Source organism: Schistocerca americana, chromosome 9 (genome assembly GCF_021461395.2).
Source record: "Schistocerca americana isolate TAMUIC-IGC-003095 chromosome 9, iqSchAmer2.1, whole genome shotgun sequence".
In the NCBI taxonomy this organism is placed as follows: Eukaryota; Metazoa; Arthropoda; class Insecta; order Orthoptera; family Acrididae; genus Schistocerca; species Schistocerca americana.
In genome coordinates, this window is record NC_060127.1 from 34,761,536 (window position 1) to 34,784,645 (window position 23,110).

At 38.4% G+C, this 23,110-nt stretch overlaps 1 protein-coding gene across 1 annotated transcript in view; it reads right to left on the minus strand.

Moving 5' to 3' along the window:
* Positions 1-454: 454 nt before the first annotated feature.
* The window catches only part of LOC124551009 (gephyrin), a 108,936-nt gene continuing 86,280 nt past the window's right edge, over positions 455-23,110 (minus strand). Inside the window, exons 10-12 of the mRNA XM_047125852.1 lie at positions 12,864-13,035; positions 8,949-9,045; positions 455-3,587 (exon numbers count right to left, since the gene is read on the minus strand). Of these exons, the coding sequence (XP_046981808.1) occupies positions 3,454-3,587; positions 8,949-9,045; positions 12,864-13,035 (403 nt within the window). The 3' untranslated portion in view covers positions 455-3,453. The remainder of the gene's footprint in view (positions 3,588-8,948; positions 9,046-12,863; positions 13,036-23,110) is intronic.

Here is a 23,110-nt window from a genome sequence, read left to right on the forward strand (position 1 = left end):
TACTTTAAAAAAGTTGTGTATTAATGTTCTTCCTGTAAAAAGTTATGTAACTGATTGTCAGGGTTTCTGTATTTATTTACAGATCACTGAAATTGCCGAGAGATGAAATATATGAAGTGTCTGTCTCATTGTGATAATTAAAATCAACAGTTCGATATTATTTTCCACATTATGTACCATAACACTAGAACAATTCCACCCTCATCCCTTTGTGTGTGTGTGTGTGTGTGTGTGTGTGTGTGTGTCAGTCAGTTACTAAGAACACTGCCTGTGTTCACATCAGTTTGAATCTGCTAAGAAGTACTACAATATTGTACACTCTGCCACAGTATGAAAGATTAATTCTGCATTTCTTAGGAGAAGCTCTGTAAATCTGAGAGTGAAACAAACATTCAGGTTTGTTCTAAAAGTTAGCTTAGCATACGCAACTTCACTCTTAAACAACAGTCACTAATTTCTGCAATAGCATATTTATTATGGCATTTAATACAGTGACAACACATATCAAAATCTAAAAAAGCTATGTTGTACCACCTGTTACATACATGAATCATCAACTTCACATATTTTATCTTCTACTACAATAGGAAGCAAAATGGAACTAATGATGTTTCTATTGTATTGCTGGAAGACTAATAAGGTCAGTCAAAATTCAAGTTGCTGATAAAGGTCTCATCAGTCTTGAACTACTCAGATCAACATGCTTATATTGCTTGAGATTGCACATTGTCTTTACAATTTGGTAAATATCTCTTCTTGACATAAATAGTCTCACATGTCAATCACAAATGCATCCTAGATAAACTGAGCAATATTTTGGTAACTCTTGTGGTTACTGATTTCCTTTGAGAAACTGAATACATTTCTTACACACAACCACCATGTTAAGTGCATGTATATCTATTAAAGTATCTGTCTCCGCCATTTCTCAAACCCTCTTGTTAACTATTTTTGTGCTTTTCTTAGATGACAACCATAGACACATACATCCGCTCAGACACTACACATAGTTTCAAGTGAGATAAATAAGACTATATCTAACACCCAGTAACATAATAGTTAATTACAACAAGAAGCAATTCTATTAAGAAAATACTTCATATAAGAAATATTTAGCACCCACAAGATTTGTACACCTCATTCACGCTCTGTCCTTTATTAAATTCTCACACGTACAGCTTGAACAGAGTGAAAAATCCGAATGAATGCATAAAGAATAGACGTGTGAACTATTTTCTAGACAACTAAGAAAAACGGTTGTATTAGCTGAATGCTAAAAGTGCAACATAGCACACACAAATCATTACAATTAAATGTATTACGCTTTCAGAAACACACATTTTTTATAATGGCTAATGAAAAAAATAATCTCTGCAGAGGATAAAATTTTAGTTTTTGAAAATCTTTAGTTTTTGGTGTCAAAGTACTCCACTATTCTAACAACTCAGTCACAAATACATGGTGGTCTCAAATATAAAAGACAAATCAAAGTTGCAGAAAAAATTTTAAATTTAAAAATACTGAATTACCTACTTTTGTATACACAGATTGTGTCAAACCATGTCACTGCTGCCTCTGATCATATCTGCTTTGCTTTTAGTGCTGCTATCAAGACCACGACTTCTACACTGTGGTCAATTATTTCTCCAACAGAATTTTTAGTATTCTTCAAGGATCTAAATCATTATTTCCCCAAATTCTTAATTTACTAATATCAACATTGTACCGGGAGTGAGTTGAAGTGAATAAAATGTCACATTACACGGGCAATGTTGTTCTGTCCAACCAGGTTTAGACTGACTTGTGCTGCTGGAAACAACATAAACAGCACAAAAATTTCTGGCTATGAAGTGAAATAAAAGCTTGTAACCAACAAGTGGCAGCACAAACATAAAGTAAGATCATATAAACATTAGCTCTTATAACTATGGATTGCTTCTACCAGTGAGAGAGATGAAACTAGGCCATTAGAGTATTTAGTAATTAAGTCAACAGTGATCCTTGCCCAAGCATATGAGAGAAGAATGACAACACATTACTTCCTCTGAAACAACCTACTGCAAAATTAGAGGAAGTTGAACTGATACAGAGAGCTACTAGCACTCACTTTTCAAATTCCTTCATCATGTTTTCCATAGCAATGAGGTACCATGGTACTGGTACATTAGTTATGCTCCAACAAAATCCAAGCGACATCCGCAAATATGGATGCAGAGGATCATCACATCTTATTTTTCTGCTGTTGACAATGATTGATAAAGGTACCTTATTTTTCTGCTTGGTTTTATGTATATTCATTTTAAAGGTTATTTACTGTGTACACATGTGACTATTATTTTGCAGAAAATTGTCACGAACTAAAATGCATCCTCTTAAAATCTGTGTTCTGTCAATGGCATTAAAAAAAAAAATGCTCCTTTTTGTGCTTTGATTGTTCCAAAAATATCCTGGAATGTTTTGCCCCCTCCTTTTCGTCAAAATGTTCCTCCAATACAACCTTCTTTCCACAATGTCTATTCATACAATGCTTTCATACCACACTTCACAAACCAATGTTGATTAAAACTTAATCTTAACAGCAAACCTCCAAAATATTATGAAGATATGGCACAGCTTTTGTGCCTTCAGTCAAATTCTGTGCAGGCTATTCAACAGGCAATGTACTATTCAACATCAACTAATCTCAAATTTTGAAAAACAAAGTATCCTCATTTAACTGAAACATTACACCTTCCATATTTCTTAACCTAGTGAAAGACAGAGATTCAAATGATATTAAAAGCCACTCTTTCAAAATTATGGACATATGAACTGCACCAGAATGTTAAAAAAAGTGTAGATCAATTTTTAAAATCCATATATCAATGTAGAGATTTAAGAAACAATTGCTCTGTCGTTTCCTTATTTTTTTCTGGTTTCCGTTTTCGCCATACAAAAGTCAAGAGATATAGTATACACATATAATAACACCTGTAGTTACTGTTTTCAAACATGCAGGCCCATCATCAGGAAGCACACAATTCTCTTTTCACAGTAAAATGATTGTACTTATTTTGCGTGTTTGATTCACACCTTTGCACAGTCTCACATGTGTGAAATGAATAAGCAATCTAGTGCATTCATTAAGCATTTTGGGTAAAAGTATTCTGGAACTAACAATGCAATATGCTGTGAGATATAAATGTAATATTAATAGAGGCACCAACTTGTGAAAAGTAAACTGTGTGCAGCTGGCTTCACAGTACCTGTAAAGCTATTGTGCTTAACAAAACAACAATGTACTGTGTGTTGAGGCAGTCTTTATACATGGAAACAACGATTTAACACAAATGCAGATATCCAACCAAGTGCATTACCTATTGAATAACCACTGCCTTTAACAAACAGAACTATATAAAAGCTATTAATGGAAGCAAAATATTTCTGAGAAAATGCTTCCCACTGTGAAGTGGCTCAGAATCGCTTCAACAGAAGTGCTTCCACAATGGAGCCAGCAGGTAATGTCTGCCGGAACTCCGTCCGTGCTGGAAGCATCAGGAAGGCATTGGCAGAGAGGCAACTCAGGAGGCGACAGCTTAGCTGATTGCCTAAAAACAGAACAACATTAACTGGTTATTTATCAAAATCACACACTGCAACGACATTACATATGAGACAGCCAATGCATACAGGGTGAGGTTCAGCTCAAATATCTTCTGACTCAAAGATATCTATAATCTAATTCCACCCAGACAAACACAGACCAGTGACACATGAAACAAAAACCAACACACTTTTGCAACTTCATGAACCACGAGTGTACTGCGGCAAAACTGTGTTTGATTAATGGTGTACCTTCAGGTGTTCAGCCAAGTTGTTCGTTCCATTTTATCCGCAATAGTTCAGTGACTGACCTCGTCATCTTCACGTGCTGCTAGTTGTGCAGTGAAGTGCACTCACTGCCTGTACTTCAGCCAGACTGTGAACCACTGTTTACATAGTAGAATCCAACTTTGGACATTCTCTGGTTTTAAGAGACCACACTAATAGTTAGCAAAACACACATACTCAGCTTCTCCAGCTCTGACAGATTGATGGCCAGCGAAATCCGAATGAACTGTGTGCTCGACCACAAGCCTTAAATATATTGAAAACTTCATTCCCATTTATTAGGTTGATTTTTTTAAATTTTTTTTTTAGCATCTTTATCTTTTGTTCGCGTCCCTTGCATATCTCTTTAACTGTTCTCATTGTCTACCACCATTTGCATGGAATGCAGTACACACCCAGCTTTCAGACACACATTTCATCTATACAAAGGAGACTTTTTATCTTTGTTCACATGAACAAAACATACAGTGTCATGACTGTGTAGAAGTCTACCAATCTTTCCGGATATTTAGCTAGCATAAGGAATATAAGTGATTCTTGGCTACTCTGTCTCAGTTTCCACCTCTTTCTCAGGCATCTGCTCAATTTTACAATCTGAGTACTCATTCCTTCAGGACACTATTTGTAGGTGTAATTCTATGAAGAGGCACTCCCCGTCTGAAAGTGTTTGCGCAGTATTTCTCTTCTTGACGTCAAGAGTCTCACATGTAAATCACAAATACAGCCTAGATAAACGAGCAATATTTTGGTAACTCTGGTGGTTGCTGATTTCTTCGTGAAGGATGGTGATGGCTCAAGGCATGGAGATTAGTTACAAGCATTCACAAAGTAGGACCCTCATGAAAAAGGAGACTACAGTGAAACTGACCATAATTTATGTATCCTGGAGCTGAAAATGAGGTGTTCACAGTTCCCCACATATTTGTTGAGGAAATATTTCAGGTATTTTTCCGGCTAGTCTTTAGGTCCACCAGCAGTATTAACTCAGCTGAATACCTGGGAGTACATCATTTACAGGGATCTTGGCTTTACAGCCGGGTGGCAGTGTTGGGGAACTGTGACATTTCGATGGGTGTCATACTCATCATCATCTTGCGAAGTGTCGCTATATTTACATGTGTGAGTGGCCACTCACTCCACCTGGTTAGGTTTTAATGTGGCTAGTGAGAGGGGGGAAGGGGGAGGGAGGTAGTGTACCGTGGTGGGATGGGGATGGGCCAGAGGCTAAGTTCTAATCTCTGCACACGCACTTTTCATCTGCTTTGCAAGATGGCAACTGCCAGTTGTACTTTTGGCATTTAATTCCTAATGCATATTTCTCCAATGAACTCAGCTGATAACCTTAGTCTCTACTGACAAGATTCCACAGATCCTTATTTCTATGGATTCATTCATTATCCTTTCCCAATAGTGGCTGGCCCAGCACAGCAACAATTCTGAAAAGTTATAGGTGTTCGTTTAAGCTATAGTCTGTCAATTTCCCAGTATATCGCACACATTTAATGTGTTTCTCACAGCTTTTAGATATGTGATACTGCTTTTGCCTGATGTACTGCACTCAGCTTCACATGGGATGCTATAAGTCACTGATTTTGAAGTTTCTGCAGGTCCTTCACAGAGTCCAAAATAGCTTTCATCTTCGGTGGTGACTGGATTAATTACATGATAAATCACACAAATCTAAAAGCTGTAAATTTAACTATATGCTTGGGGATTGCAACTACAAATAACTCAAACTGGAATGATCACACAGTTAATGTCTTGGGGAAAGCAAACCAAAGACTGTGATTTATTGGCATAACCCTCAGAAAATGCAACAGGTCTACTAAAGACCTACTACACCTGTCTGCCCTCTTCTGTAGTATTGCCTCTGCAGTGTTTGATGATGATGTTTGGTTTATGGGGTGCTCAACTGTGTGGTCAGCAGTGCCCCTACAAAGTCCCAATTTTTACACAGTCCAATTTCTTTCTTTCTTTTTCTTTTTTACACAGTCCAGTCTACACAATGTCACGAATAATAATGATGATGATGATGATGATGATGATGATGATGATGATGATGAATTATGAGGACAACACAAACACCCAGTCCCCGGGCAGAGAAAATCCCCAACCCGGTAGGGAATCGAACCCAGGACCCCATGAGCTAGAGGCAGCAATTCTAGCCACAGGACATCAAAAAAGTTCAAACTAGGGCGGCTCACTTTCTGTTATCGCAAATTAGGTTATGATACTCAAATTGGGGCAGCAATCATTAAAATAAAGGCACCTTACACTGTGACAATATCTTTTCATGGAATTTCAATCACCAATTTTTTCTTCAGAGTGTGGAAATATTTTGTTGCACGCATCTAAAAATAAGAGAAATCAGAGCTCACACAGAGAGATTTAAGTTTTAGTTTTTCCTCCTTGTTGGTCGAGGGTGAAACAGTGGAGAAAAGCTTGAAGACGGTTCGATGAACCCTCTTCCAGGCACTTTATTGTAAATTGCGGAGTAATCATGTACATGTAGATGCAAATATTATAGTCTCCAAGCAGCCTCATGAACCTCGGGTTAGTGTCGCCTTGTATATGAAAGAAAATTGAGTTTCTTGTCCCATTCATATTCCTCGTTGCTTGCGACATCTTTTCTTTCATTGACTACCCTCGTTGTACCCATTTTTATGGAACACTTCCTTCAGGTGTTGAAGCTTGGCTGGGGGGCTTCTTTGTCACAGATGATGCACGCCATGTGGACCAGGGTGGTTAGCACTGTGCTCTTTGCATGTAGATACACTTATGTTTGATCATCTTTCTATAAACTGTACAGCCTAGCATACCATCAGCCTCCTTCTTTATTAGAATTTCCAAAGTAAGGCAGACATCTGTTTTTTTTTCTAGCTCAGTCATGAATGTTTTGATGACTGCCGTTTCACTGATACACAACTCCTCAACTAACTATTTGCCATACCTGTAAATATAGAAACATCCCAACACTTTGTTATAAGATGATCAGAATGATCCTTGTTGAAACACTGCGTTATTTTAACACAGCCAGCTGCATGAGCATTTTGTCAAAAATATACACTGTAAAAGTCTACACACACACTGTAACCAACTTTTTCTTGCACTATGGCATATTTTGCACAAGTGCAGCAAATTTGTACGGGCAAATCCAGGGTTTTAATTCTGTTGGAGGTTTGAAAGGAAATTATGGAGTTAAATATATTGAATATCCATAAATTTCAGAAGTTCTTATGGAATGATGTCACTCTGCACGTACCTACAGCTGTAATGTGCTGAGAAAACAGAACAGTAAAAGGAATGCTTGGATATAATATGTTAAAAACAAAAAGGAGTGCCATGCACAGAGATTGGAAATAAAAACAAAACAAAGGTCTTAAACTTAAGAAATTCTTTATAATAGAGGGAAACATTCCACGTGGGAAAAATTATATATAAAAAATTATATATAAAAAAATTTTAAGAAATTCTTTGTAACATTATCTTTCCAGACATTTAAAATTTCAAAAAATTTTGATACCGTATAGCTCATACAATAAATGTGGAAATAAAGATCTATAGTGCAAGATATCAGCATATCATAATAATGAAAATTCCAAGGTGGAAACAACAAAGAAAAATGAGGGAAGACAAGCACTCATCAGCAACTGACTGTAGGGTAGCACACAGACACTGCTGATAGCTCAGAGAACTGTACAAGCTTTTGATTAAGCTCCCACTGTTTTTGTAGTTTAATATTGGGGCCTCAGTGTCTTAGATATGTCAGAACTCTGAAGTGGGTTGTTACAGACCAGTGGAATAAAAACAGGCAAAGCTCTCTTTGAAAGAATGACTGACAGCAAAATACAACTCTTTCTTTCTTTTTTTTTTTTTTTTAAAAAAAAAAAAAAAAAAATGTAAATCATGTTCAGGGTTACCAAGAGTGAAGCAGGATTTCAGAACAAATGTGTGTGGCTAGATGTGTGCTAGCATGAAAAAGAGTTTTCTGAACCAGCAAAGGCAGAATGAGCAAGGGTTCATATTGGAGCTCATGGGGACAACTTGTGGTAAAACAGCAATCAAAAATGAGTAAACCAACACTGGAAATAATTTTATAAAGAAGTGCTTGTTGCCATAATAGATAGGAAAGTGAATGACATAATTAATAAACTAGATACATTAATGAAATCTTAATACAATGAAGGCTTTCATTGAAATAAAATTTCATTAGACTAGCATTTTAGCCTTGACAACACACTGCTGTGTGTTCTTGTATTGACAGCCAACACAAACTTCTAAACACAGTAATAACTTTAACAGAAAATAAGAAAGAGTAAAACAAGTAAGGTATGGAAGCTAACTTTACAAAAAGAAAGGAATTCTCACTATTGATTACTTTTAATTGAGAATGATGTCATCTGATGTGCATTCATCACCACATGATCAATAATGGTGCCCTCCACACAGCTCATAATGCCCCTAGGAATGTGGAGCACCTTGAGCTCTCTGAAGATGTTCACCACAGGCAGATGCAAAAAGTTAGCAAATAGTTTCAGGCATCTATCAGCCTGGAAGTTTTGAACAGACTGTTTCAAGACACATGCCCAAGAAGCCGTGAATGCAATCATAACTAAACACAAGCAGTTGAGAAGTTGGAGTTGGTAACATGAGCAACTGATGCATTTTGCAGCATGTAGGCAGGAGAAAGTAAAACATCAGAGGTCAAAACAAACAGAAGGAAAAACTACAGACAAAACAGACACAGAGATGAAATAAATGTATTGGGCAAGAGAATAAAGGGTTACAATGCATCAACGATTTACATAACTGGCTTTTACAACAGTGGGCATTCAAATTACACCACATGAATGGCATGTATATGGAAGAAGGTAACATATAATGCAGAAAATAAATGGAAATAGGAAACAAAATACTGGAAAAATAGGCCGTAAACCACAGAAATAGAAAGAGAGTGACAGCTGCTGGAAAGCTAGTTCATTTTTCTGAATAGTAGCAGTTGTTTGTTTGTTTGTGAAAATGCTTGTTCCAACAATCAGCTGCAAACAAAAGAGAGGAACACCTTATGACTAGCCTACCTGTGCTCCTTGCAACAGGAACTGCATTTCCTGGCTGCCAGTCCAGAGACACTCTGTGATATTCAGGCCTTGGGTCCAATGAAATGTCCTTTTCAGTCTGTAAACAGAGTGAGGCACAATGAAAGTAGTCAATTTGGAAATTACATTATTTAAGATTGTAGAAATGGCTTACAGTAAACCTTGAAAAAGGAAACTTTCAACACTATTGCTAACTTGCGTTCGAAAAGTAGATTTAAATATGATACTTCCTGGAAGATTAAAACTGAATGCCAGACCAGGACTCTAACGTGGGACCTTTGCCTTCCACAGGCAAGGGCTTTACCAACTGAGCTACCCAAGCACGACTCATGGCCCATCCTCACAGCTTTACTTCTGCCAGTCTCTTACCTTCCAAACCTGACAGAAGTTCTCCTACAAAACTTGCATTTACCACTCTTGGAAGAAAGGATATTGTACAGACAGGGCTTAGTGACAGCTTGTCTGATGTATTAAAGCCGAAATTTCATAGTCTGTAAGTCCTGCTAGTGAACACAAAATACCACTCTTTGTGGTGAATGTAGTTTACTTTGACCTATGAATTCTATGTAAATTTGTGTTTCAATTATCCAATACCACTGATATGACTAGCATACTTGAATGAGATGTAGTGAAGAGAAATGGCTTTCAAAACCAAAGAAATAGTGTTTTATTTACCTTTGTTTCTCCTAGCATCACATGAATAGCTCACACACTCCATTTCACACTAACCTAGCATCTGCTGTCGAAGTGGTAATGTCTACAACAATTACCAGTCACATTCCGCATGAAGTACCATTTGTAACATTGTTGATTCCAAAGACAAATATGTACTCTGACCTTTATGACAAATTTCAAAAGTGAGGTATCCTATATGATATCTGGGAATCGAAGAGGATAAATGTTATAATGGCTGCAATAACTTATCCCAACAATAGTTTGGCCCAATATTTGTCTCATGCTCAGTTTGATTCAGTTCATTTCACCATGGTTCCAACTCTGCACAGTGAAACTGTATGTTACTTACAATGTTTTGGATTATTCTGGGGCTGGGGGAACATTTTTGCTTGGTAAAACAAACATAAAATTGTAACCAGACTGCGTCACTTTATTTGTTTGATGTACCCAAGACCAATTGATTAATCGCTCAAGTAATTGTTTCTAACATTATTACTTCTGACAATAACATGTTGTGATACTATTAGCGTATTTGCTACAAAGATCATCTGGCCAATGAAATTGATTTGTTAAAGTATTTAATTTTCTATATTAAGAATTATATAAGAGTAAAGGAGGAGACTCACCGAAAGGTAGAAGTACTGTGTTGTGAATCCATGGCAAGGATATATTATCCGCATTCCTCCACAACCTCAACACCTTCTCTCCTATCCACCTTACCTAGTCCTCCTCCACCCATTCTGCCACTTTCCTAGGTGTGAATCTCCTCCTCTCAGATAACTCCATCCGCACCTCGGTCCACATCAAACCCACCAATCACCAACAGTACCTGCTCTCTGACAGCTGCCCGATCTTCCACATCAAAACATCCCTCACATACAGCCCAGTCACCTGTGGGAGATGCATCTGCAGTGGTGAGAGCTCCCTCACCCAGTATGGTGAAGGCCTCAGAAAGACCTTTGCAGGCAGGCAATACAGTGAAGATCTAATTCACAAACAGACTTCCCGTGCCATATTCACACACACACACACACACACACACACACACACACACACACACACACACACACCTGAACCTCACAACCTCAAAGAAGCACCCCACTTGTTATCTTGTGCCACCCCAGACTAAAACAACTGAACCATATCTTTTATCAGGGCTTTATCTATCATCATGTCCCAAAATGAGGGACAGCTTACCCAAGATACTTCCAATCCCTCCCAAAGTAGTGTTCCACCACCTACCCAATCTCCACAACATCCTAGACCATCACTATGCCACTCCCACCCCAAATCCCCTGCCACAGGGATCATATCCCTGTGGAAGACCCAAATGCACGACCTGTCATTCCACCCACCCAGCACAACCTACTCCAGTCCTGTCATAGGTTTATCCTACCCTATCAGAAGCCAGGCCACCTGCAAAAGCAGCCACATTATATACAAGGTCTGCTGCAACCACTGCACAGCATTTTACATTGGTATGACAACCAACCAGTGTCAACTAGAAAGAATGGTCACCGCCAAACTGTTGCCAAAAACGAGGTGGATCACCCAGTGGCACAACATGTAGGAGACTACAACATGTGAAATTTCAATGGCTGCTTCACAGTCTGTGCCATCTGGAACCTCCCCACCACCACCAGCTTTTCTGAGCTGCACTGACGGGAGCTATCCTTACAGCAAATCCTTCACTCCCATAATTTTCCTGGCCTAAACCTAAAGTAATTCACTGCCCTCCCCCCACCCGATAGTGTGTGTGTGTATGTGTGTGTGTGTGTGTGTGTGTGTGTGTGTGTGTGTGTGTGTGTTTGCTTCTTTTTCCTACTGAAAGCTAGCAGAGCTCTGTACCCTGTATTTGTGTGCCTACTGACGACACAGCACTTTCAGTGAATTGTTTCCTTCATTCCTAAACAATTTGGAATTTTCAACCAGAACTTTCTGTACATTATAATTTTCTGCATTTAAAGATATAGTAGTAATTTGTTAGAGCATCCAAAAAGCCATTATTAACACCAAGAAGAAAATTAAGAAAATGAATTTCTATTATTCAACCTTTCTTGTAGTCTAAGTATTATTACCCAATCCTTCTTGTAACCAAATATTATCAATTTTATGTTGTAAAAGTCAATCCATCTGATTGTGAGTGTGTGTTTTACTTCACTATTGACTGGCAGACAATGTGTACAGTAACAAAGCATAGCTCTGCTCTAAAAAGCATAGCTATGAAAGCATAGCTATGCTCTAAAAAGCATGGCTATGCTCTAAAAAGCATAGGGCGACCTGCAGTTTAATGTGGACTCCAAACCACAGATGTATACTGATAATGAATAAATGGAAACTATTATCCAGATTGATGTGAACATTAATTTAAAGAAGAGTAACTTCTTGTAAATATCTGTATTTCTAAATATAAACCATCAATTATTAATAAAATTATTTTAAAGTTATTTAAATGGATTTAAATCTATTACATGGATTTAAATAATTGTATTTCTAAATCTGTTTTATCTAATGTATTGGGAAGATAATGTCTTGAGAAAACTGAAGATAACAGTTTTAGGTGGCACCTAATGGCCTATGGTTAATATATAAATACATGGTAACAGTTCGTATATCTGTCCACAGTTAGTTTCTGTTCATCAAGCAAGCCTTTAAAGCTGTCAGACAGTGACACGTATTTTATCTTGCCTGAGATGCCTCCTCAATTTAATTCTGCCCATTGAAGATGCTTTCCAATCTCCCTGAATGATATGTTAGAAACATTAGTATGTTGTGAAGTATCTTAAAAATTCGAGTTTCAGCCTCTTCTTGTCCATTCTAAACATATTTCCATAAAATTTTAATCTTCTTTTTCTAATTGACTCATTTAATCTTTCATTTTCTTGGTACAGTTCTGCTATTCATTGTAACCTATACTAACCATGCCATTATCTTCCTGAGACTGTTTCTCTCAGCCCAATATGTATAGAGATTAATGAAGGACAGACTTCAACCCACCTCTACAGGAGTAGGGGAGGTATTGAGCAGCAGAAAGGTACATTTAAAAGTAGACTAAGCTACCAAAGTTATCCTTCAGTGGATGGAACAACAGCAATAATATGAAGTCAGATAGATCACCAAAATCTATGTAAAGGAAGAATGCATCTATATAAAACACACACACACACACACACACACACACACACAGGAGAGGCAGAGGCAGAGAAGAACATAACATAATACCTTAGCAGAAACAATCGTGCCGAGCAGCAGAAGTGTAGAGCCGGACATCTTGCGCAGAGCTGGCAGTACAAAGAGGTGACATGTCACAGTCGCAGACACGGGGTTCCCCGGCAGCCCGAACACCAGCTTGCAGCGCCCTTTGTATTCCAGTGTTGCAAATGTCGTCGGTTTACTGTCACATAATTATTTCTTTTGTTACTTCGAGCACACTTAACAGTTTAAAGAAATTAAAAGGAAGACTGATTAGATTTTAACACCTCATCAACGATGAGATCACAGGAGATGCAGCACAAGCTTGTGGACAGGAAAGAAATATGTCGTATCCTTTTCAAATCAACCATTCCAGTATTTAGCTTGATCAGTTTAAGAAATTCAAGAATGCACAGAGACTCATTGCATTTCTGATTAAATATGAGTTACTCAAGAAAAACAAATTTGGCTTCCAGAAAGTTGCACTCACAGATCTCATCAAAATGACATAACCAACTCAGATTTTAGAAACAAGTGTGTAAGAGTTTTTATGGATCTAATAAAGGCATCTGACTATGTAGGTCACAAAACTTTAGTGGAAGATGAAATGGAAGAGACTGAATTCTATCATACCTGGAAACAGGTGCCAATATGCAGAAAGTACAAAAATAAGATATGAAGTGAGAATGCTACACTCCAGTGACCCACAGGGATCCATTCTTGGCCCATTGATTTTCATTTTATACACAAATCACTTCCCAAACATGGGTAATTATGGTAATCTAGTTACTTATGCACATGACACAACTTTACTATTAGAAGATAGATACAAAAAAATCTAGAAATAAGTGCCAACATGGAAGTAAATCATGTTATCCAAAGGTTTACTGAAATAAATTTCCACAACAACATTACTAAAACACTATGTCTAAATTTCAAACTAAAGAAAATAAACCAACACAATGAATAAATCAACATTTGCATACAAAATAACATAGTAGAAATCTAAAAAATTCCATGGACAAATAATCAATGGAAATGACAACTGAGATAAGTTCATAGAATACATATTGGGAAAACTCAGCTCAGACCTATATGTGCTGCACAAACTCGGCTACCTATAAGATTATGAAAATGCTATTATTATTATTGTTGGCGAATTTTCCCTAAAAGGAAATCGTTAAGCTTATGACTTTGAAGGCTTGTTCTTCTTGTCCTTCCAGTACTCCTTCATTCTCTTGGAGAGGGCCTCTTTTCTCTCCTCAGACCATTCTTGTTTGGTCCGCTGTTTTAGCGCTTCTGACTTTACTTCCCAATTGTCTATGTGTTTTCGGAAGGTGCTTCTGTCTGTGGTGTTTGTGGTGCCAATTGCTTGTAGGTCTTTTCGGACTCCTTCCATCCAGGGTGTCGAGACTTTAAGTGTCTTGATGTGTTCTAGAATTTTCTTGGTGAGTCTTGTTCCAGGGAGTCTATCTAAATGTCCGTAGAATTTAAGGCGCCTTTTTCTCATATCGTTCTCGATGTTCGAATATGCTTCTACTGTTGAGTTCTTATGTAGTCTGTAGCCATCTGGTGTGGGTCTTCCTCCTAAAATTTTCCTCATGATTTTGCGTTCTTCTTTTTTGATTTCTTCAATTTTGATTTTCCTGTTGAGTGCTAGTGTTTCGCTGGCATACAGTACGGTGGGTTTGATCACTGTGTTATAGTGTCTGATCTTGGTGTTTCTGGAAATGCATTGTTTGTTGTAGACGTTTCGTACCATGCCTAGTGATTTCCGTGTCTTCTGTTGTCTGTCTTCGTAAGCCAGTTTCTCTGTTCCGGTCGGTTCGATGATTTCGCCTAGGTATCTGAAGTGTGTGACCCCTTTAATTTTGCCGTACTTGGTTGTGATGTCGTCGCCTTCTCTTGTTAGGACTTGCGTTTTTTCAAAAGAGATTTGTAGGCCGACTTTCTCGGCGCATTCTTTCAGGATTTCGATCTGTGTTTTTGCTGATGTTGGGTCATAGGTCAGTATCGCTAGGTCGTCTGCGAATGCTAGGTAAGGGATTTCCAGTCTTTTCCTTCCTAATGTGACTGGTCTCCAGGTGTTTTGTCTCCTGACTTCAGCTTCCCATTCGCTCATTACTTTGTCCAGGACGATGTTGAACAATAGCGGGGATAGTCCATCTCCTTGTCTTAGGCCAGTGTGGATTTCAAAGGGGTCCGAGATTTCGCCCATGAATTTGACTTTGGATTTTGTATTGGTTAGTGTCTGTTCGATTAGTCTTCGGGTCTTTTGGTCTAGGCCTTTTTCTCTGAGGATTTGGATGAGGGACTTTCTGTTGATCGAGTCGTAAGCCTTTTTGAAGTCGACGAAAGTGCAGATGATTTTTTTGGGGCTTGTCATGTGGGATTTTATGATTGATTTCAGGTTGAAGATTTGTTCGGGGCAGGCTCTGTTGGGTCTGAAACCCGCTTGGTATTCCGAGATGGCGGGTTCCAGTTGTCCTTGCGTTCTGGTGAGAAGGCAGGTTGATAGAATTTTGTAGATGACCGGTAGCAGGGAAATTCCTCTATAATTGTTTGTGTCTGTCCTGTCACCTTTCTTGTGTAGCGGGTGAATGAGTGCGGTCTTCCAGTCGTCAGGTATGATTTCGGTTGTCCAGGTGTTCTGAATGATTTGTGTGATTTCGTTTAGCGAGTTTGGTCCTAGGTTCTTCAGCAGTTCTGCCGTTATTCCGTCTTCACCGGCTGCCTTGTTGTTTTTCAGTTTCTTTATGCAGTGGAGGATTTCTTCTTTTGTTGGTGATGGTGAGTCTTCCGGTGCGTTGGCCGGTTCTCGGGGTTCGAAGGTTGAGTTAGGTTCCGGGCAATTTAGTAATTTTGAAAAGTACTTCGCGAGCTCTTCACAGTTTTCTTTGTTGGTAAGTGCCAGTTTTCCGTCTTCTTTTCTGAAGCAGAGGTTCTGTGGTGAGTATCCTTTGACTTGGTTGGCGAACGTCCTGTAGAAATCCCGTGTGTTGAAATTTCTGAAGTCTTCTTCGATGGAGTTTAGCTGATCGTTTATGTATTTGCGTTTCTCTTGTCTTATTGTTTTCGATGTTTGTCTTCGAATTTCATAGAAGTTGTCCCGTGTTTCTTGTGTTTTGTTGCTATACTATACTCTAATCCAATTTGATATTAAGTTATGGCATTGGGCAAGCACTTCCAAAATAAACACTAATACAGTATTCAAATTACAAAAAAGAGCAGTAAGAATAATACCAAACCTTAAATGGAGAGAATTATGTAGGCCATTTCTGAAGCTCTTAAGATGCTAATACTACCCAGCATATACTTATACGAACTGTTGTGCTGGACAAAATTCAAATATGCTACCAATATTCAAGACATCGAGGCACAACACAACCACTACACAAGAAAACACAAGGTATTCCAACACCATGAAATATAAATTACACCCAAAACTTCCTTCTTATAAAATATATCTTAACCATCAGCTGCTGTGTAATACTATAATAAAAAAAAGAGGTTTAACTTACATAAACTGCAAAAATGACCTTAAAAAAGAAAATGAAAAAAAAAACTACCAAACCATACAGAAATATATGCATATTTAGCATGGACTGTGTAAACAAAATTGTAATTTAATAAAACAATACTATGAGAAGTAAAGTTGCTACTCACCATATAGCGGAGATGCTGAGTCGCAGATAGGCACAAAAAAAAAAAAAAAAAACACTTCCACACTTAACTTAAGGCTTTCGGCCAATAGCCTTCGTCAACAATAGACACACATCCGCACGCACACATGCACGCGCGCGCACACACACACACACACACACACACACACACACACACACACACACAAAGAATGGGTGTGGTGGTGGAATGATGGCTATGTAGTGCTGGAATGGGAGCAGGGAATGGGGCTGGATGGGCGAGTACAGCGATTAACGAAGGTTGAGGCCTGGAGGGTTACGGGAACATAGAATGTACTGTACTGCAGAGAAAGTTCCCACCTGCACAATTCAGAAAAGCTGATGTTGGTGGGAAGGACTCATGTGGCACAGGCTGTGAAGCAGTCACTGAAATGAAGGATATCATTTTTGGCAGCATGTTCAGCAACAGGGAGGACCACTTGTTTCCTGGCCACAATTTGTCAGTGGTCATTCATGCGGACAGACAGCCTGTTGGTTTTCATGCCTACACAGAATGCAGCACAGTGGTTGCAACTTAGCTTTTAGACCACATGACTGGTTTCACAGGTAGCCCTTCCATTCTTGATGATACATTTGATTATTCGAATAAATAAGATGTTAAGTGTTGTTCTTGTTATCATTGTTGTTGTGGTCTTCAGTCCAGAGACTGGTTTGATGCAGCTCTCCATGCTACTCTATCCTGTGCAAGCTTCTTCATGTCCGATAAACTACTGCAACCTACATCCTTCTGGATCTGCAAAGTGTATGCATTTCTTTGGCTGCCTCTATGATTTTTATCCTCCATGATTCCCTCCAGTACTAAATTGGTGATCCCTTGATGCCTTAGAAAGTGTCCTACCAACTGGTCCCTTCTTTTAGTCAGGTTGTGCTACAATTTCCTCTTCTCCCCAATTCTACTCAGTACCTCCTCATAGTGATATGATCTACCCATTTAATCTTCAGCATTCTTCTGTAGCACCACATTTCAAAAGCTTCTATTCTCTTCTTGTCTAAACTGTTTATCATCCATGTTTCACTTCCATACGTGGCTACTCTCCATACAAACACTTTCAGAAAGGACTCCCAATATTTAAGTCTACACTCGACGTTAACAAATGTCTCTTCTTCAGAAACGCTTACCTTGCCACAGCCAGTCTACATTTTATATCCTCCCTATTTCGACTATCATCAGCTATTTTGCTCCCCAAATAACTAAACTCATCCACTACTTTAACTGACTCATTTCCTAATCTAATTCCCTCAGCATCACCCGATTTAATTTGACTACATCCTATTATCCTCATTTTGCTTTTGTTGATGTTCATCTTACATCCTCCTTTCAAGACACTGTCCATTCTATTCAACTGCTTTTCCAGGTCCTTTGCTGTCTCTGACAGAATTACAATATCATCGGCAAACCTCAAAGTTTTTATTTCTTCTCCATGGCTTTTAATTCCTACTCCAATTTTTTCTTTTGTTTCCTTTACTGCTTGCTCAATACACAGATTGAATAAAATCGGGAATAGGCTACAACCCTGTCTCACTCCCTTCTCAACCACTACTTCCCTTTCATGCCCCTCTACTCTTATAACTGCCATCTGGTTTATGTACAAATTGTAAAAAGCCTTTCGCTCACTGTATTTTACCCCTGCCACCTCCAGAATTTTAAAGAGAGTATTCCAGTCAACACTGTTAAAAGCTTTCTTCAAGTCTACAAATGCTCAAAACATAGGTTTGCCTTTCCTTAATCTATCTTCTAAGATAAGTCATAGGGTCATCATTGCCTTACGTGTTCCAAGATTTCTATGGAATCCAAACTGATCATCCCCGAGGTCAGCTTCTACCAGTTTTTCCATTTGTCTGTACAGAATTCGTGTTAGTGTTTTGCAGCCATGACTTATGCCTTACGTGTTCCAAGATTTCTATGGAATCCAAACTGATCATCCCCGAGGTCAGCTTCTACCAGTTTTTCCATTTGTCTGTACAGAATTCGTGTTAGTGTTTTGCAGCCATGACTTATTAAACTGATGGTTCGGTAATTTTCATACCTGTCAATACCTGCTTTCATTGCGATTGGAATTATTAATTCTTCTTGAAGTGTGAGGGTATTTCGCCTGTCTCATACATCTTGCTCACCTACCAGATGGTAGAATTTTGTCATGGCTAGCACTCCCAAGGCTATCAGTAGCTCTAATGGAATGTTGTCTACTCCTGGGGCCTTTTTTTGACTTCGGTTACTTAGGTGACTTAATTAAGATACTGAATAAATTAATTACGGTCCTGAGAAATTTACATAAAACCTAGTAAACTAAAGCAGACATGTTAAGGAACAAACAGTTTTATTAAGAAATTGGGTTTGTATCAAACTATTTATACAAATAATTTAGGATAGAATATTGTTGATGTAGACAGTTTAAATTAAGTTCTTGATAATTTTGTGATGCAGAATACACAAACTTTAATGTTTCATTAGTGTGTAATGAAATTTATAAATTGCACATAGCATGTGGCATCATGATAAGGTAATGGCCGAAATCAATACCTTCATAGAATCTGCAGAGCACAACACAAATCTGAGAATTTTTACAAGAACAACCGACGACTGTGCTCATTCTGGTCTCAAGAAGGGGCAACATGACCTGACGTGCCATGTGCAAGAGGTCTTTTTAGCAAATGTGGAATTCAAAAACTCTATATCAGTTCACAAGAACAAACTGCCACAAACTGTTGCAATAACACTGACTGTCAAAATAAGACTATAAAAATTAAATTTCTTTATTCTTAGAATGAACAAGAAACATCATCAGAAAAACAAAATCATTTCTCATATAGAAGTACTAACAATATTATGAAAAGGATAGATTGCTATTCACCATGTAGTGGAGTGCTGAGTAGCAGATCAGCACAACAAAATGACTGCTAGACAGGTATGCTTTTGACCAAAAGGCATTCTGAATTAGGCCGTGTACAGACACACAATTACACAGATGCAACTCATACACACCTGATCACTGTCTCTGGCTGCCGAGGCCTGACTGTAAGCAACAGAACATGATGGGAGAAGGAATCTAAGGAGGAGGCTGCATAGGGGAGGGGGAGGGATAGCAGAGTAGGGGTGGCTGACAGTAAAGTGCTGCTTGTAGGAGCATAAAGGGATGAGTAGCAGAGAGTGTAGGGCAGCTAGGTGTAATTGGGAGGTGAGTAGCAAGCTACCCTTTTCATAACATTGTCATTATTCAGTCCTGGATTTTCCATTGTTTGATTTCATACAGAAGTATTGTCACGTAAGAAAAGTTAATTTCTATCATTTAGTACTACAATCTATTTAAGCATTAGCTGTGCCAAGGCACAGTCACCTTCATCTAGTCTTGAGTTAGAATGGATGCATTTAAATAAATTGCACCTAGCTAATAATATTACCTATTTTGGAAGCACAAACTAAGAAGACTCCTAAGTATTTGCAGCAGACAATATAACTCTTGGAAAGAAAGAAGAGGTGGCACCAAAATTCGTTGAGGACTTTTCCGATTACATCAAAATGAAGTAAGATATGTACACTTTTTCTTGTAACACTTAGTTTTCAAGATTTTGCCCCCCTTTTTTTCTTTGCAATTCCAAAACAGTAAAGAATTTGTGAGTTGGGCAAAATTATAAATCTGAGACAAGTTTAACAAAACTGATATTGTTGTCATGAAGAAGTGGTTAGTTACAGTCTCAACCATAGTGCTGCACGTAAGTGAAACTTGGACCATGGGAACACAGGCAAAGACCATACTGGAGGCATTTGAAATGATGTGCTAGAAAAAGGTTTTGAAAATTAAATGGACAATTAAAATAAGGGAGAAAGATGTGTTATAATTAGGGACAGGAAAAAAATCGGTGTTATTTTATGGCCAAAATTGGTGTTATTTTTTGCCCTTTTTGGCATTATTTGTTGGCGTTATTTTCTGGCAATATTTTTCTATTATCAGTTATCTATTTTTATCATATTTAACCATTTTTCAATGCTATGTTGAAAATGGAACTATTCCTACGAAAGGGGGGCCAAACATGAAACAAGTGTAGAGAAAATTATTTTAAAAAAAATTTTTGACACAAATAATTACTTAAAAACAAATACCAAAGGTAAAAACGAAAATAACAGGGTGATGCACATATTTTATTTCTGGCATGTTTCGTGCTTCTTCATATTGTTCTTGAGCCATGGAGACCACAGAAGCCGGTCTCTGTGGCTCAAGAATGATCTGAAGATGCACTAGAAGCATGAAACGCATCATCAATAAAGTATCGGCAACAGACACTATTATTTAAATTTTTAACATTTGTATACTGTTGCTGCACTTGGCCAGAGTGGTGTGGAATGATACATGTATTTTAAATACTGAGGGAACAAATATTTATCAATAATGCATCCAGCAGATTAAAAAATATACAGAACTCCCCTTTTCTCTGGTCTGCAATCAATTTTTGACACACGACAATTTTCCTCACTGACTTAAATATTTATGTTAAATGGCTGAAATTTCTTATAGAATAGCAATAATGAAACTTAGAAAAAAAAAGCTTTTAATGTAAAGAAAAACCTCTGCCTGTGCAATATTATTGTTAATAAATAAAATGTCTTGGCTGCATACTCAAGAGATTTTTTTGTATGGATATCACCAAGAAAGCTTGAAGGTTATTTTTTAAGTATTCCTAAGTAACAAAATATATCTAAAAACAAAGATGATGTGACTTACCGAACGAAAGCGCTGGCAGGTCGATAGACACACAAACAAACACAAACATACACATAAAATTCTAGCTTTCGCAACAAACGGTTGCTTCGTCAGGAAAGAGGGAAGGAGAGGGAAAGACGAAAGGAAGTGGATTTTAAGGGAGAGGGTAAGGAGTCATTCCAATCCCGGGAGCGGAAAGACTTACCTTGGGGGAAAAAAGGACGGGTATACACTCGCACACACACACATATCCATCGACACATATACATACACAAGCAGACATATTTAAAGACAAAGAGTTTGGGCAGAGATGTCAGTCGAGGCGGAAGTGCAGAGGCAAAGATGATGTTGAATGACAGGTAAGGTATGAGTGGCGGCAACTTGAAATTAGCGGAGATTGAGGCCTGGTGGGTAACGGGAAGAGAGGATATATTGAAGAGCAAGTTCCCATCTCCGGAGTTCGGATAGGTTGGTGTTAGTGGAAAGTATCCAGATAACCCGGACGGTGTAACACTGTGAGAAGATGTGCTGGCCGTGCACCAAGGCATGTTTAGCCACAGGGTGATCCTCATTACCAACAAACACTGTCTGCCTGTGTCCATTCATGCGAATGGACAGTTTGTTGCTGGTCATTCCCACATAGAATGCATCACAGTGTAGGCAGGTCAGTTGGTAAATCACGTGGGTGCTTTCACATGTGGCTCTGCCTTTGATCGTGTACACCTTCCGGGTTACAGGACTGGAGTAGGTGGTGGTGGGAGGGTGCGTGGGACAGGTTTTACACCGGGGGCGGTTAAAACTCTTTGTCTTTAAATATGTCTGCTTTTGTCTGTATATGTGTGGATGGATATGTGTGTGTGTGTGTGTGTGTGTGTGTGTGTGTGTGTGTGTGTGTGTGTGTGTGTGTGCGCGTGCGCGCGCGAGTGTATACCCATCCTTTTTTCCCCCAAGGTAAGTCTTTCCGCTCCCGGGATTGGAATGACTCCTTACCCTCTCCCTTAAAACCCACTTCTTTCCCTCTCCTTCCCTCTTTCCTAATGAAGCAACCGTTTGTTGGGAAAGCTAGAATTTTGTGTGTATGTTTGTGTTTGTTTGTGTGTGTATCGACCTGCCAGCGCTTTCGTTCGGTAAGTCACATCATCTTTGTTTTTAGATATATTTTTCCCACGTGGAATGTTTCCCTCTATTATATTAAGTAACAAAATACTTATAAACATTTACAAAAGGTATTTAACTTGGGTTAAAAATGAGACAAAATTTAATTTTCTTGATATTCACTCAGATGTTGCTTGGAAACAAAGTTCATAATATGTTCCAGTGCAAGTTCTGACTTTTAAATTCCATTTCCCATCAGTAACACAGTCTTTTAATACAAAAATACTTACTTTTAACGTAGTCGCCCCCCCTTTTTTTTTCCAAACATATACAACTGGTAGTAAGGCTCATTTATGTGCTGTATTTTCAGCTGTTTTTACCAAGATCTGGATAAAGGGGGTAAAAACATACAAAACATCTGATATGCTTGCCTTACTATTAACAATTAAGTGTAAATGTGAAATATCCAAACATGGGAACTGCAATAGCTTCGAAACAATTGAAAGCATGCCACAAACAAAACAAGAGTCAGTGAAGTGTACCCCCACTCCAACTCGGACAGCTATGCGCATGTGCGATTCTGGCAGCTCGGCAGTGTCAGAAAAAATTTTCCGGGTAGATTCTGGCTGCTTTCTCTCACTGCTTATACACCACACAGGCATAGTACACAACACCAAGCTGGTCCCACCGAATGCAGAGCATGATCTTGGAGCTGTGAATATTCGGTTTGGCCGTGGACATGGAAGCATGGTGGGAATATCCCCATGATTTTTTGCATTTAGGG